The 16,898-nt window shown below is 44.7% G+C and overlaps 1 protein-coding gene across 6 annotated transcripts in view; it reads right to left on the bottom strand.

The window, feature by feature from the left end:
• The window catches only part of KDM5B (lysine demethylase 5B), a 179,507-nt gene that overhangs the window by 65,135 nt on the left and 97,474 nt on the right, over positions 1-16,898 (bottom strand). For all 6 annotated transcript variants that reach the window (XM_073319608.2, XM_073319607.2, XM_073319609.2 and 3 more), the window contains 6 exons: positions 12,875-13,037; positions 10,721-10,840; positions 7,383-7,577; positions 6,533-6,714; positions 3,555-3,679; positions 2,788-2,938 (listed from right to left, as the gene is read on the bottom strand). In XM_073319608.2, the coding sequence (XP_073175709.2) occupies positions 2,788-2,938; positions 3,555-3,679; positions 6,533-6,714; positions 7,383-7,577; positions 10,721-10,840; positions 12,875-13,037 (936 nt within the window). The remainder of the gene's footprint in view (positions 1-2,787; positions 2,939-3,554; positions 3,680-6,532; positions 6,715-7,382; positions 7,578-10,720; positions 10,841-12,874; positions 13,038-16,898) is intronic.

The raw sequence follows: 16,898 nt of genomic DNA, 5'->3' as shown, positions 1-16,898 counted from the left end.
TAAGAGGTGCTAGGCACAGAGCACTCACGCAAACACATTCCAGAAGGGTGGTACCAGAACACCAACATATTCCCTAAAGACAACAGGAACATGCTGACCCATCCTAAATATAAGGTCAGGATGACAATGTGATGAATAGAGATGTTTTGATTGAATCAATATGTACAAAATAATGGGTGGTAACAGCCCACATCATGGGACAGCTAACTAACCACATCCTAGAGACAATATGTAATTTGTTTGTATTGATGTATAAAATGAAGCCCCAAAGGAAGTGTCTCTGTCTGGCCTAGGGAGGAATGGAACGTCACGCCGATCACTGAGCTGGTCTATTGTCATGGGCATACATGTTTTACTGTACCTGTAACCATTGAACCGGGGCATTAGCACCATGCTTCGTTGGCAATAAAACTGACCAGGTCCTTCACTATTAAACCAAGTCTTGCGGTCTTACTGGGCAGTTCGATGGAAGCCTGCTGTATTGGCTATGTGCCCAGAGCCAGTGCAGCATGCAAAAATAACACATGCACGCAGCCAAACATCTATCAACACTGTTGTCCATCAATATCTGAAGAAGTTCCTCACCTTGTGCAATAACAATGGTTCTTCAAGATGTGCCCCCCTATGGGTGCTCCACGATAGGTGTGCCCCCATCCCTGCACTGCTGATCAGTAACAGTGTCCATTGGGCCTGCACATGCACTGTCTCTTCTCGTGTTCCACCACCAGGCTAGCCAGCACACACGGGCTAATCATCCTCAGGTCCTTCTCTACACAGAGTCATAAGCAAGAACTCTGAAATAGAGGGGAGGAGGGCAGGTAGTGGAGCATTTACTATAGGGACACACATCTCAAAGAACCATCATTACTTCACAAGGTGAGGAACTTCTTCTTCAAGTGGTGTCCCTCTGGGTGATCCACTATAGGTGACTCCCAAGCAGTACCCCTCTTGGAGGACTGAGACTTCAGTGTCGGGTTAGTCACAGGTGATAGTACTGTGGCCAAAGATGGCATCAGAGGCAGAGTCCCCGGTGATGGCATAATGTTCTGCGAAGGTGTGGACTAATGCCCACATCGCCACTCTGCAGATCTCTCAGATGGGGACGTCCTTAAAGAAGGCGACAGATGAGGAGATCCATCTCATGCAATCTGTACGGATGGAGTCTGGGGGAGCCATGTTATGAATTTGGTAGCACTGCCTGACGCAAATCAAGACCCATTTAGAGAGCCTTTGGGCTGATATCATTAAGCCCCTAGACTTTTCTGCCATCGAGAGAAAATCTAGGAGACTTCCTAAAGGTTTTTGTCCTATGGAGATAAAATGAAAGGGGCTCTCCTAACATCTAAGGTAGATACGCTAGAGGGTAGAGATAGAATACAGAGGGACCTAGACAAATTAGAGGATTGGGCCAAAAGAAATCTGATGAGGTTCAACAAGGACAAGTGCAGAGTCCTGCACTGAGGATGGAAGAATCCCATGCACGACTACAGACTAGGGACCGAATGGCTAGGTAGCAGTTCTGCAGAAAAGGACCTAGGGGTTACAGTGGATGAGAAGCTGGATATGAGTCAACAGTGTGCCCTTGTTGCCAAGAAGGCCAATGGCATTTTGGGATGTATAAGTAGGGTAATTGCCAGCAGATCGAGGGACGTGATCGTTCCCCTCTATTCGACATTGGTGAGGCCTCATCTGGAGTACTATGTCCAGTTTTGGGCCCCACACTACAAGAAGGATGTGGAAAAATTGGAAAACGTCCAGCGGAGGGCAACAAAAATTATTAGGGGACTGGAACACATGACTTATGAGGAGAGGCTGAGGGAACTGGGATTGTTTAGTCTGCAGAAGAAAAGAATGAGGGAGGATTTGATAGCTGCTTTCAACAACCTGAAAGAGGGTTTCAAAGAGGATGGATCTAGACTGTTCTCAGCGGTAGCAGATGACAGAACAAGGAGTAATGGTCTCAAGTTGCAGTGGGAGAGGTTTACGTTAGATATTAGGAAAAACTTTTTCACTAGGAGGGTGGTGAAACAGTGGAATGCGTTACCTAGGGAGGTGGTGGAATCTCCTTCCTTAGAAGTTTTTAAGGTCAGGCTTGAGAAAGCCCTGGCTGGGATGATTTAGTGGGGGATTGGTCCTGCTTTGAGCAGGGGGTTGGACTAGATGACCTCCTGAGGTCCCTTCCAACCCTGATATTCTATGATTCTAGGATTCTATGAAGGTGTGTCAGATGGCCTCCCTACTGTCTTGGTGAAGCTTGGGGTAGAAGGCAGGAAGGTGAATAGCCCATGTGCAATGGCTAGCCTCGAGGTTCAGCATGAACAGTCCATGTGCAGGCCCAACAGACATGGCTACTGAAGATCTCGGATCAGCAGCGGAGGGACACAGACACAGCTACAGTGGAGCACCCATAGGGACACTACTCGAAGAAGAAACAACTTTCCTCTGAGGAAAGTAAGAAACATTTTAAAGTGCAATGGATCACCAGGAAGTGAAAGGCGAGTGCTATTTTACATAACTTACTTAATGCTGCCTCAAATTTCATAGATTCATAGATATTAAGGTCAGAAGGGACCATTATGATCATCTAGTCTGACCTTTGGAACAGGTGGCCTTTAGAAATTTTGTAACGTTCAGGACACTTGACATATCATGTGCCAGGAAGTACCAGACCCCAGAAGTAGGACATCTTTTCAGGAGACCAGAAGGGTTGCTGTAATTTGGAAACCCATAAAACAAGTGCCTTTTCCAAATTTCCCCTCAGTAATTTGAAATAAGTGCAGCACATACCTTGTTTGTCTTTTGCCATTAAGAAGTTGCTGTGCAACTGAGGCACATTTGTCTGCATCCTGAGTAACTAATCTGAGGTGTCGCAGTAGATCATTATCTGGAAACTTTCTCATTTCTGATTCTTCTATCAAAGCCTTAAAACTGATGAGGCCTTTTAGAAGAGAATATTTTCTTGAATTAAAAATCGTTCTTTTTAGGATTGATTTTAAGTAATAGAGAAGAATACTGCAGTGCAATAATTGTATGCAACAATGTCTAATAAAAAAACCCCTGAAGCTGGTATAGAAATTTAAAAAAACCTGCACTCTCAGATATACAACATCCCCTACCTGCCAAACCCATACAACCCAACCGCCAACAAGCTTTCCTTTGGGGACTCTCCCTCTCAGTTGTGAGATGGAGTCATGGAAAGGTATATAAATATACAGGAAAAGGAGTACTTGTGGCACCTTAGAGATTAACAAATTTATTTGAGCATAAGCTTTCGTGAGCTACAGTGAAGTGATCTGTAGCTCACAAAAGCTTATGCTCAAATAAATTGGTTAGTCTCTAAGGTGCCACAAGTACTCCTTTTCTTTTTGCAGATACAGACGAACATAGCTGCTACTCTGAAACCTGTAAATATACAGATTTATTCATATGATACATAAATAAGCTTCAGAGACAAAGTTGTTGAGTTTCAGCAGTTAACAATGAAATAAGAAACATTTTGGAAACTGACAATTTTTTAGCATCTGTAGCAAATACAAGATAAGGAAAATACATACTTCTTTTATTGTTAATTTTTGCCTCCAAAGCTTCATTTACTTTTGAAGCCCATTCATTGTAGGATTCTGCACGCAATTTCAGTGCATTCATCATTGGATAGAGATCATCTAGTTTGTATCGATATCTGGAAGGGGCACAGAATTCAATCCCTTTAGTAAGGCATGAATGAACATCAAAATAAGATTGTCTAGTGTCCATATGAATCATCACTGCTTTATCTATAGAAGTTGTACTTACTATTATTCGTTATATTATTCAGTTCTCACAAGCATATTAGGCACCTCATTTTACAAATTCTAGACCAGGTTCCTGCTCTGAAGAGCTCGCAATCCAACTGAAAATATGACAGTGAAGAGATAACAAAACAGTGGAGGGGAACAGAGGATGAAGGACAGCAGCTCAGGAAAGCAACTTGATTACTCAGTTACTCAGCAAAGGCTAGAGCTGGATCATTTGATTATTAACTGTTCTGTTCATTCCCTCTGGGCAGGGCCGGACTAACTCTCCTGAAGGCCCGGGGCTATTAGATTTTATGGGGCCTGTATACAAGTCTTTTTCCTGGGAGGGAGCTTGGTGCAGGAGGGGGTGCGGGGTCTGGGAGGGAGTTTGGTGCAGAAGGGGGTGCGGGGTCTGGGAGGGAGTTTGGTGCAGAAGGGGGTGCGGGGTCTGGGAGGGAGTTTGGTGCAGGAGGGGGCTCTGGGTCTTGGAGGGAGTTTGGGTTCAGGAGGGGGATTCTGACCTGGGGCAGCGGAGGAGGAAGTGGTGCAGGGTCTGCAAGGGAGTTTGGTGCAGGAGGGGGTGAGGGCTCTGGGAGGGAGCTTGGTGCAGGTGGGGGACTCTGACCTGGGGCAGCGATGTAGGAGGGGGGTGCAGGGTCTGCGAGGGAGTTTGGGCGCAGGAGGGAGCGCCGGACTGCTGCAGAGTGTTGGAATAAAGGAGAGGGTGAGGGCTCTGGGAGGGAGCTTGGTGCAGGAGGGGGACTCTGACCTGGGGCAGCGATGTAGGAGGGGGGTGCAGGGTCTGCGAGGGAGTTTGGGCGCAGGAGGGAGCGCCGGACTGCTGCAGAGTGTTGGAATAAAGGAGAGGGTGAGGGCTCTGGGAGGGAGCTTGGTGCAGGAGGGGGACTCTGACCTGGGGCAGCGATGTAGGAGGGGGGTGCAGGGTCTGCGAGGGAGTTTGGGCGCAGGAGGGAGCGCCGGACTGCTGCAGAGTGTTGGAATAAAGGAGAGGGTGAGGGCTCTGGGAGGGAGCTTGGTGCAGGAGGGGGACTCTGACCTGGGGCAGCGATGTAGGAGGGGGGTGCAGGATCTGCGAGGGAGTTTGGGTGCAGGAGCAGGCTGAGGCAGAGGCTTGGGGCGCAGGAGGGGGTGCAAGGTATAGGCGCTGGCCGGGAGGCGCTTATCACTGTCGGTTCCCGGCCGGTGGCGCAGCAGGTCTCAGGCAGGTTACCTGCCTGCCTGCCATAGCCCCACACCGCTTCCAGAAGCGGACGGCTGCTGACATGTCTCTGCGCACCCCTGTGGGGAGGGGGCCAGCGCGTCTCCATGTGCTGCCTGCACCCACAATCGCCGCTCCCGTAGCTGTGGGGATGGTGCTGGTGGTGGGGGCAGCGTGCGGAGCCTCCTCCCCCTCAGGGGCCGCAGAGACGCGCCAGCAGCCCGCCGCTTCTGGGAGCGGCATGGGGCCAGGGCAGGCAGCCTGAGCGCTCCAGAGATCACTGCCTAGGATTTATTTTTCCAGGGGCCCCAGGTTGCAGCCCCGTCAGAAGACAGGATACTGGGCTAGAAGGACCTTTGGTCTGACCCAGTGTGGCCGTTCTTGTGTAACTACTATAGCAAGATGAAACAACACTTCTTTTGGTGTACAGTTGGGGATTGGTCCTGCTTTGTGCAGGGGGTTGGACTAGATGACCTCCTGAGGTCCCTTCCAACCCTGATATTCTACGATTCTATGATATTCTACATATAAAGAATGAGCACACTAATTTATTGTAGATGTTACATGCAGTGTAGTTGTAGCCGTGTAGGTCCCAGGATATTAGAGAGACAAGGTGGAGGAGGTAATATATTTTATTGGATCAACATCTTTCCAGCCACACACAGCTCTTCTTCAGGTCTGGGAAAGGTACTCCGAGCATCACACCTCAATGCAAGGTGGAACAGATTATTTAGCATAAATATTTAGCACATATGTGGGTGAAACCAGACAATTACTGCACTCTAAAATGAACTTATACATTCATTCATACAGATACAGGAAAATAATAAAAGACAAAAATACCCTACCACCTGTGAGTGAATACTTTTCACAAAGCAATCACTCTGTATCTGACCTACCAGTCCTCATCCTCAAAGGAAACCTGTACAACACTTTCAAAAGATGAGCCTGGGAGATTAAATTCATAACTCTGGTAGACACGAAAAACCATGGACTGAACAGACACTGGATTTATGCTTATTGCAACAATCTGTAACCCACTAACCCACCCCCCTCCCCCCACTTTTTATCCACTCTACCTTGAACGGTCCCTTACAATATGTGCTAACTACTTACACTGAACAATCTATTCCACCTTGCATTTTGCTATGATGCTCAGAGTACCTCTCCCAGGCCAGCTCTGTCTGTGCAGCTTGAAGGCTGGTCTCTCACACCAACTGAAGCTGGTCCAATAAAAGATATTACCTCACCCACCTTGTCTCTCTTGTAGGTGTTATGGCAGAAATATCTCTTGTGGGATTTGAAAAAGAAGAGTTAATGGCATTATACACCATCTCAGAAACGGTGTTCTTTGTTTGGGGCACTGTGGAAATAAGTTTGAACACAGTTTTGGGAGAAATATAAATGGCATCACTAGCAAAGCAGATGAGTGATGTGCCCCTCACCCCCACTAGATTACTCGAAAAACTAAATTTAAGAAAAGTATATCTTGTCCTCATAGACCCCCAATGAATGATACTTTTTTCTTGCCAAAACATACCCCAGTGTATATTTATAGGTGGGACAGGAGCAGAGATCTTCTATGTGATACAGGCATACCAGTAAGCCAGGTTTACATGAGCAATAGACAGCAGACATGAAGCAAGTGGTTTTACACTTTATGCACTGGCGCTCATCATCTGGCAACATTTCAAAAGCCATCCTCTCGGAATCAGTCACTCCCTACAACAGAATACACTAAAGTGACTTCACAGTATAACAAACAGAGCAGACTAGTTCAGACTGGAAGATCAGAAGTTAAGTTGATCAAAGAGATAATTTATCATGAAAGTTTAGGATTAAGATACTGGCCATATGAAAATAACCACATTTTGGTTAATGAGGGCTCAACCTCTTCAACTAAGTTACTGAAGAAACTATAAAACCTATTATTTTAAAAATGCATTTAAAAAAAAAAAAAAATATCTACTAAGGGCCAGATTCTAATACCCCACTAATGTCAAGTAGTTCTTTCCTCAACTAGTCCCATTGAAATCAAAGGGTTAAAAGAGAACTAGATAAATTCCCGGAGGTTAAGTCCATTAATGGCTATTAGCCAGGATGGATAAGGAATGGTGTCCCTAGCCTCTGTTTGTCAGAGGGTGGAGATGGATGGCAGGAGACAGATCACTTGATCATTACCTGTTCGGTTCACTCCCTCTGGAGCATCTGACATTGGCCACTGTCGGCAGACAGGATACTGGGCTGGGTGGACCTTTGGTCTGACCTAGTATGGCCATTCATATGTTCTTATGGTTTAGGGTAACATTAATGCAGGACACCATGGATGAACTTCTGATCATGACTTTAAAGTTACTCCAGTCAGCATAATTTCATTTCCTAAAGCTTACCAGTTTACGCACAGCTTCTCGTAAAGCCTTTTCATCTTCAATCATAATAGCCATGTCTTTCTGAACAGTAGAAGCTACCACAACATCAAGGACATCTGCTTTGGAAGCCATTTTACATATCATCTCATCATGAGAAAAAACACAGTAGCGGTTTAACAGGCGATAATGTTCCACACACTGGCGACCCAACGGCAGCTGTATCGGGGGGCGGGGAGGGGAAAGAGAGGATGGAGGGAGTGGCAGAAAGTTTTTTTTAAATGTTATTTATGAAACCTTTAGAGGCATAATAGTGTGAAGTCACAGACTGTTTGTGCTATTAACTAATTACTATCTATCCAACCAAATGCAAGCCAATAGCAGCACATTCTAGAAACTATATTAATTTTAAATGAAAAGTATACCACATGTTAAAGAGTAAAGAAGACCATGAGCAAGTTCCTATAACTCAGGATACTGACTACTGTGTTTGGATTTAGTAGGAGCATTGCCAGCAGATGGAGGGAAGTGATTATTCCCCTCTATTCAGCACTGGAGAGGCCACATCTGTAGTAATGTGTCCAGTTTTGGGGATCCCACTACCGAAAGGATATGGACAAATTGGAGAGAGTCCAGCAGAGGGCAACAAAAATGATTAGGGGACTGGAGCACGACTTACGAGGAGAGGCTGAGGGAACTGGGATTGTTTAGTCTGCGGAAGAGAATAATGAGGGGGGATTTGATAGCTGCTTTCAACTACCTGAAATGGGGTTCCAAAGAGGATGGAGCAAGGCTCTTCTCAGTGATGGCAGATGACAGAACAAGCAGCAATGGTCTCAAGTTGCAGTGGGGGATGTCTAGGTTGGATATTAGGAAAAACTATTTCACTAGGAGGGTGGTGAAGCACTGGAATGTGTTACCTAGGGAGGTGGTGGAATCTCCCTCCTTAGAGGTTTTTAAGGCCCAGTCTGACAAAGCCCTGGCTGGGATGATTTAGTTGGGGTTGGTCCTGCTTTGAAAAGGGGGTTGGACCAGATGACCTCCTGAGGTCCCTTCCAACCCTGATATTCTATGATTCTATGACTTGGAAACTTGTTGCACTCAGGGCCAGATTAAGAAAATCCAGGGCCCTAGACAACCACAACAATCCCCAGAGCAATGAGTCTTGGAGTTAACACTCTATGAACAGGAATGGGACAGTTCACCTGTTTCACTATTTTTTTAGGCTGTCTGCAGACTGAGGCTGACATCACTGCAGTGGTTACACTCACATCACATTTTCCAGTTTATCTTTGCAACCATCAGGGCTACAGGTTTTTTTTTTTTTTTTTTTTTTTTTTTTAACATTTACATTCTGATGTAATCATATGACTCCAGGAGCTGGGACTCTGGATACAGGCCTGAAGTGTCTATACATTATTCTAGCCTCCCTTGTCATATTTATAAACAGCATTTTGAAGTCAGAGCAGCAGCATTTCCAAATGCCCCACAAGTAAATGACTGAAAATTGTTTCATAGACTGACAAAATTTGTGTTGGGAAAATCCAGAGTAATCAGAAACAATTGTACTTGAAAAGGACAGTTATGAGACCAAACAATATTTTAATCGCTGGAGATATTATTTGTTATCATGTTATAGATGTTATAAGGTGGCTGCATTTGGTCTATCTTGGAGGAACCATTCTCAGTGTATTTTGATTAAAAGCAATAAAAAGGACAGAAAATAGCTTTAATAGCCATAATCTTTGGTTTGTACAGTAGTCTATTATCTGCTGCTGCTCTGAACAGGAATCTTCTGTTTTATCATTTAGGATTAGACCACTAAGACTTCCATTAAATTAACCCTGATGTACACTCCAGGCAATGGCCTCTTGGAACAGTTCTGTCTGATTCACTGAGATGCAATTGCATAAATCTTACAGTACTTAACAACTGGTGTGTGCATGCAAGAAATGCAGTTTTCCTGGTTACTTTTTCCAAGTGAAAGCAATGTGAAAACCTCATGCTAGTGCACAGAATTTCCTGGTGAGATGGAACAAGTGGATCTCTACAGATGGTTAGAGCTATGATACGTGGTCAAGATAAAAACTAGGAAATGCCAAAGCAAACCATGTTTCACAACCTATTCTGATTTTGCTCTTATTTAAATAAGAGAGGACAGTTCCAATCTTTACCTAACAACAGAAAGTATTATCATAAAAAGGATTAAATACTGTTAAAGATTTAAAGAGTTTACAATTTGGATTTGACAGTACTGCTTAAAGGGTCCATTCAAAATCAGTGAAGTGGAGTAATAGTCCAAAAGAGTTCCATTCCACACTGATGTAACCTGAAGACAGTCACACTGATAATTATTTGTCTTATCATAGGGCCTATGAGCCCCAGTCATGGAACAGGACCCTATTGTGCTAGGTGCTGTGCAAACAAAGACAGTCCCAGCTTCAAGCAGCTTACAATTTAAGTAAATACAATTTACTGTCAAAAAATGGGCAAGAAACTTGGAGCTGCTTGCACATAATTTTTGTCTGAGACTGCAGTAAATAATTGTTCCAAGATATGCCATAAGAATCTTTTTAAAAGGTATTTGAAGCAAAGTTGGAAGAGTCCCTATGGTCGATTCTGAATAATAATTTTCCTGTAATTAGGTCAAGAATGGGGGTGGGGTGCAAAAAAGGTAGCTTTAAGCAACCTTTGTGCTTTCTGTATTCTCATGACATGCAGGGTTCTGTCCAGTCCCTAATATAAGTTAAAGCAACCCTGAGGCTGCTCTGACTTATGCTCTGCTTCCCCAGAACTGTTATGGGCACTGGGAAGCAGACAATACCCATAGTTCAGTACACTCTGGCCATACCTCCATGACCAACATGCCCTGTTCACTGCAGGCTGGGAGCAGAATCTGTGTAGAGTCTTCTGAAGTTCTGTACTGTTTGGGCAGGTCCCTTGCCTAATGGGTTTTCTCAAGGGGCTGTTTCCATGGCATAAATGGCCTTAGTGTAACTAAGGATCACAACCCATGTTAATAATAGATGTTTGATTCTTTCAGGGGAGCTGGGTGAGGAGAAAGTGTTCAGTCAGTACACTGAACTCGTTTTAAAGTTAATTTAGTATTCTGAAATCACTAAGCTATGTACAGCTAAAGCGTTTTTATTACCTACTTAGAAGTATTGCACAAAGTGAAAAATAGCAAAGTACCACTATCTACGCTGTGTTTTCTTTGGTCATTGTGCACTAGGAAAATTCTTCTTTATGCCTTCCACTCAATTGACTCAAGTGAGATTGTGCATGCAGAATAAAATTACCACCACATTACTTAGTAAGCATATACTTTTACTGAAAATTCATGCCATGTCCTTAAAACATACCCAATCAACTGTGCAGAAGTTCACAGCTTCAGCAAAATTAAAACCCTGGTTAAAGCCACTGTGATAGGCTCTTGGAAATGTAATCACAAATTCTCCAGCACACTGGTTGGTTCGGTAAACCTAATAAAAACAAGAGGCAAACCAAGTTGATTTCTAACAACGGGTGAAAATTACAGAGGTACAGGCTGAGATTTTCAAAGCAACCAAGGGGATGTGGATGCCTGATGCCCATTTATTTAGCTTAAAATACTTTAAAAACCTCAGCCAAAGAGTTACGATTTTTATTCAGAAAGTACAGGGACTAACCCTGCACTCCACAAGACTACAGGTAAACTCCTAGTATCAACAATTAGCTTGAAAAATGCTGATGAAACAACTCCCAGCACAGAGTGTTACTCAGCCTTACTGGCAGATGAAGCTACCACTCAGTCAGTATATGTACCATAAAGGTGGCAGATAGTTCGTATTTTTTTCAAACAAGAAACAGCAAATTTGGCTTTAAAAAATAAACAAATATTCTCGTGCTTGGTGGCTGATGGGTTTTTTTGTTTGATTTTGAATATATATTTTTCTTTAAAAGGTGGCAAACCAAAGGGTCATTTAGGGCAAGATCAAGTTTCCTTTCAGCTCTGAGTAAGGGACAGTGTGAAGATGTGCTGCTACAGAAAGAGCAATGGAAAGGAAGCGAGACTGAATTTGCACAGCAGGGAGGGAAGTACGCTGTATTGACTCATTACAGCAAACTCTCACCCCACAGGCCACCAACCAGAGCTGGCTGAACACAAGGGGAAGGGAGAACAGCCATGGGATCTGCCTAATTCCCAACCCCATCCAAACAACCAGATAAAAAGCAATGACTGCATTGCCCAACCTTTCAAACCAGCATTATACCGCTCAAGACCCTGCTGCTCTCCCCCACCCTGGACTCAGATGTAAGCGGGTTTGATGTGGCCACACAGGAGAATAAGTGGAGGCTTTACTTTCCCTAACAAGCCCCTCCAGCTGATGCAGCCCTAAACAAGGCTAAGTCACAATATAGCCTTAAACAGTAAATCTGCAGCTATCAACTAATGTGACCTCACTGATCATCTTAAATCAGGACAAGATAAACCCACATATTCCACACATTTTTGTGGACTCTGAATTTGACTTCAGCTATCATTGCAATTCTGAGATGCATGTATTGGTCAGAGAAGTATTTAAAATGAGAGCCTTCTGTCTCATTTCACAAGTGATATATGAAAGTCACTAGGCTCTTCATAAAGAGGAATTAAGTTTAAGATTAGTGAGCTGCTGAAGTATACACTGAGATGAAGATGTTTAAAAATGCGCAGGTGGCCGAGGGGAGGAGGTTGGAAGTTACCTGTAATTTCTTGTTTTCTGAAACATCATGAGATCAATAAAGAATTCCCACAGCTTAAAACTTCTGTGTCTCTGAAATCACACTTTAGGTACCTTACACTGCCTCACTCCTTCTATGTTTCCACTGGGTTCCAAGGTCAGCTCCTTTCAAAAGCCAGTTAAGTACATGGGAAGTACATCCGTTCAAAGACTGAGAGGAAGGAGGATGGTGAGTGATGCATTTTCTTTAACAGCTAAATAATGACCCAGAATGACAGGAAATATGAGAGGAAGGATGTAGATGAGGCACTGCCAAACTATTCAGCATTATAGAGAAGATCTACAAAGAAGTCATGGTTCCCCTTCCTTTGCTGGGAAGTTGTGTTCCAAACACCACCAGAAAGGAAATAAACTTGGAACAAACAGGGGGCAGCCAAGAGCTCTAGCGTCCAACTAAAGGGCACCTGACAAGACTCCACAAGTGCCTCAAAAACTCAAACCACCTTATGTGGAACATAGACCCAGGAATGGAAATCCACTGAGACAGGTCTCTCTGGAGAAGAGCATGTGAAATAATCATCTTAAGTAAGTCTAAAAAGCAATGGCTGCATTGCCCATCCTTTCAAAACAGTACATTATACCAGCTCAAACAAATTTAATTCATCCAATACGTTATTGCTATAGTGTGCAATACATGCATAAGCTATTGCAAAGGTGTGTTAACAATTGATTTAAATTGTCAACCTTACAGAAGAAGCCAACATAAAAGAAAAGGAGATAAATGACAATGAGCACAGAACTCCAATGACATACGGGCACTCCATGGGCCATCAGCGTATTTGGGTTCATAATGGTGACAAGCTGATGCAAAAGATCAGGTTGAGACACAAATAACTCAGGAGCCAGCTTCTTCATTACGTCTTCCAGCTGCTCAGCCGCATATCCCGGGGCTCCATACCACGTTTTCGGTTCACCCCTGCAAGTTTAAAAAAAGGGGATGCTAAATACATTCACATTTACAGGCTCTTGCTTCACAACACATTGTACAGAAAAGGATGCTAAATAAGCACTATTCAGGAGTGTACTAAGGGTTCTCTACATGGTGGAGTAACATGCTATACAGGGGTGTAATTTCTACAGCTCACTAACATGCTGTGCATTAATTCATCCATATAGACTTTACTGGTGCACTTTAAGATAGCACTGTTCGAAACAATACTGGTCACGTACACTGGGGAACCTTTAGTCTACACAGACCAATTAATGTACAGCACATTAGTGCACTTTAGAAATCACACCCCCATAGGGTGCATTACCCCATCACACAGACAACCCCTAAGACTCTATCCTAGGGGTGGGCAAACTACAGCCCATGGACCACATCCGACCCACCAGCCATTTTAATCCGACCCTCGACCTCCTGCTGGGGAGCAGGGTCTGGGGCTTGCCCTGCTCCAGCACTCCAGCCGGGGAGCAGGGTTGGGGGTCACTCCGTGCAGCTCCCGGAAGCAGCAGCAAGTCCCCGCTGTAGCTCCTATGCATAGCGGCAGCCAGGGGGCTCCGCTCCACATGCTACCCCCGCTGCTCCCATTAGCCGGGAACTGCGGCCAATAGGAGCTGCAAGGGTGGCACCTGTGGATGGGGCAACACAACTTGCCTCCATGTAGGAGCCGGAGGGACATGATGCTGCTTCCAGGAGCTGCTTGAGGTAAGCGCTGCCCGGAGCCTGCACCCCTGAGCCACCCCCCACCCCAACCCCCTGCCCCAGTCCTGATCCCCCTCCCACACTCCGAATCCCTTGGTCTCAGCCCAGAGCACCCTCCTGCACCCCAAACCCCTCATCCTCAGCCCTATCCCAGAGCCTGCACCCCAAGCCGGAGTCCTCACCCCCCATGCCCCGATCCCCCTCCCGCCCTCCAAACCCCTTGATCCCAGCCCAGAGCACCCCCCTACACCCCAAACCCCTCATCCCCAGCCCCAACCCAGAGCCTACACCCCCAGTCAGAACCCTCATCCCCCACACACACACTTCATCCCCCTTACCCTAACCTGGAGCCCCCTCCTGCACCCTGAACTCCTCATTTCTGGCCCCACTCCAGAGCCCCCACCCCCAGCCCGAGCCAGAGTTTGCCCACCCCTGCTCTATCCACTGCCATAACTCTTAACATTTAATGCTACAGGCTCTCTCTTCAGACTTAACCCGTAATTAGCTAGATTTCTGAATGTGTAATTTAAAGTATTTTGAAATTGCCTGTAAGAGTGTATTGTGGAATTCCACTTTTATTGCCTCGAGCAAATCTGTTCAGGTTAGTGTTCTTTCACTGCAAATGCAACAAATTCCACCTGGGGCCTGACAACCTCTGGCTGAGGCAGAATCGCCATAGAAGCAATATATAGCAACTCCTCACTTAACGTCCTCCCTGTTAATGTTGTTTCGTTGCTGATCAGTTAGGGAACATGCTCGTTTAAAGTTGCACAATGCTCCCTTATAACATTGTTTGGCAGCTGCCTGCTTTGTCCACTGCTTGCAGGAAGAGCAGCCCATTGGAGCTGGTGGGGGCTTGGAACCAGGGTGGACCGGCAGCCCCACATCAGCTCCCTTAAGTTCCCTGTGCAGCAGCTGCCCAGCAGGCTACCAATTGCCAGCAGTTCGGTTGTCCCTCCCCCACTGCCCTGTGCTACTCCTGTCCTCTGCCTGGAAGCTACTCTGGGAGCCTCCTGCTTCTTGTGTAGAGGGGTGGGGGAAGAGGGGTGCTACTGTCAGGGTGTCCTCCTCCCCCGTAAGCCATCTCCACAGAACAGGGGGTGGGGAGAGAGCAACGACGACACAACAGGGCTTAGGACTTAGGGAGCTTGCTGGCAGCAGCTGCTGTCTCAACTTGCTGATCTATTTTAAAAGGCAGTGTACTTAGAGTGGGATCAGTGTACTCATAGGGGCGATGCATGTCTCTCTCTCACACACACAGTGTGTGTGTGTGTCTCTCTCTGTACGCTGTCTCTCCTCCCTCCATTCCTGCTGCTTTGTAGAGTGTGAGGCTACATTAACAACAACATGTTAACCCTTGAGGGCTCAGCCAAGTGCTAGTTCATCATTTAGCAGCAAGGCATTCCCTGGGAAATATCCCACCCTCTTCCACCCTCTGACTCCACCACCTCAACCAAGCTTCACAATCATCATCATTGCTGTGTATAGTATTAAATTGTTTGTTTAAAAGTGTGTGTGTGTGGTCTTTTGCCTGGTGAAAAATGTTCTCCTGGAACCTAACCATCCCCTATTTACATTAATTCTTATGGGGAAATTGGATTTGCTTAACATTGTTCCTCTTAAAGTGGCATTTTTCAGGAACATAACTATAATGTTAAGCGAGGAGTTATTGTATAACAAATGGAAATAAATAGCAATGCATATAAAATTAGAAGGTGTGAAGTACAGAAAATTGATAAAGAAAGCTAAAAGGAAAGCTATTTTTTAAAAACATATTAGGAACAAAAGAAACCCTAGCAAGAATATAGGACCAACACTAGATAGTCATGATAAAATTGTTATTAAAGATGCAGAACAGTCAACCTGTGAAACTCTTTGCCAGAGGATGTTGTGACCACTGTTCCCTCTAAGCTGTGTGCGCGCACACAGATCTTAAACCCCGCGCACATGGCGAAACACCACGTGCACTCCGGCTTTTTTTTTGTTTGTTTTTTGCACTTCAGCAGCGGCACAGAAGAAATTGTTTGAACACACGGCCTGTTAAAAATTAGAGGGAACATTGGTTGTGACAGCCAAGACTATGACACGATTCAAAAAAGAACTCAAATTCATGGAGGATAGGTCCATCGATGGCTATTAACCAGGACGTTTGCCAGAAGCTGGGAATAGACGACAGGAAATGCATCATTCGATGATTACTTGTCCTGTTCATTCCCTGTGGGGCACCTGGCATTGGCCAGTAGGAAGACAGGATATTGGGGCTAGATGGACCTTTGGTCTGACTCAGTATGGCTGTTCTTATGTAACAGATACAAGCGTTCAAAAAGTATTCATGTTCTGTACTTGGAAAGAAGCGGGATGATATACTCGTATCAGATGAGAATGATGAATTACTTTCCAATCCATTAGTAAGGAAGGAGGATGTTAGATGCCATCCACTAGAGATAAACATTTTTAAAGTCAACAGGCCCAAATGACTTGCTACCAAAAGTCCTAAAAGAGATGGCTGATGAGATCTCCAGCCACTGTTGTTAATTTTTAATAAATCTTGGACAATAGGGGAAATTCCAGGAAATTGGATGAGTGCTCATGCCAATATTCAAAATTCAAAAAATTGATAAGATGCTCATATGAGATTCAATTGATGAAGTACTAAAGGATAGGAATATAATTAATGTCAGTTAACATGGTTTTATGGAACACAGGTGTTAATGAAAGAATTAAATCAGGTTTGTTTAAGATTACAAGTTTGGTCAATAAAGATATCTACATTGATTTCAGACTTGTTAAGACTTAGTTCCACATGACATGCTGATTAAAAAATTAACACTATGCAATATCAGTAACTGACAGATCTCAAAAGGTAGTGGCATCAAATGGGGGTGTTTCTAGAGAGGCTGTAGGCCCAATGCTAGTCAACATTTTCATAAATGATCTGGAGGTAAATATAAAACCACTGCCAATAAAATCTGCAGGTAACAAATACAGGTGGAACGGTAAATGAGGAGATGGTCAGGGCAGTTATACATAGTAACCTGGATCACATAGGTCCTTTCAAACAAAATGTGTTTTAATATAGTCAAATGCAAAATTGTGTGTCTGATACAAAATTACTCAAGATAGTTAGTTCCA

The sequence above is a fragment of the Lepidochelys kempii genome, chromosome 21 (assembly GCF_965140285.1).
Source record: "Lepidochelys kempii isolate rLepKem1 chromosome 21, rLepKem1.hap1, whole genome shotgun sequence".
Lineage (NCBI taxonomy): Eukaryota > Metazoa > Chordata > Testudines > Cheloniidae > Lepidochelys > Lepidochelys kempii.
The sequence above is the reverse complement of the archived record's forward strand: the minus strand, read 5'-3'. Positions and strand labels throughout refer to the sequence as shown.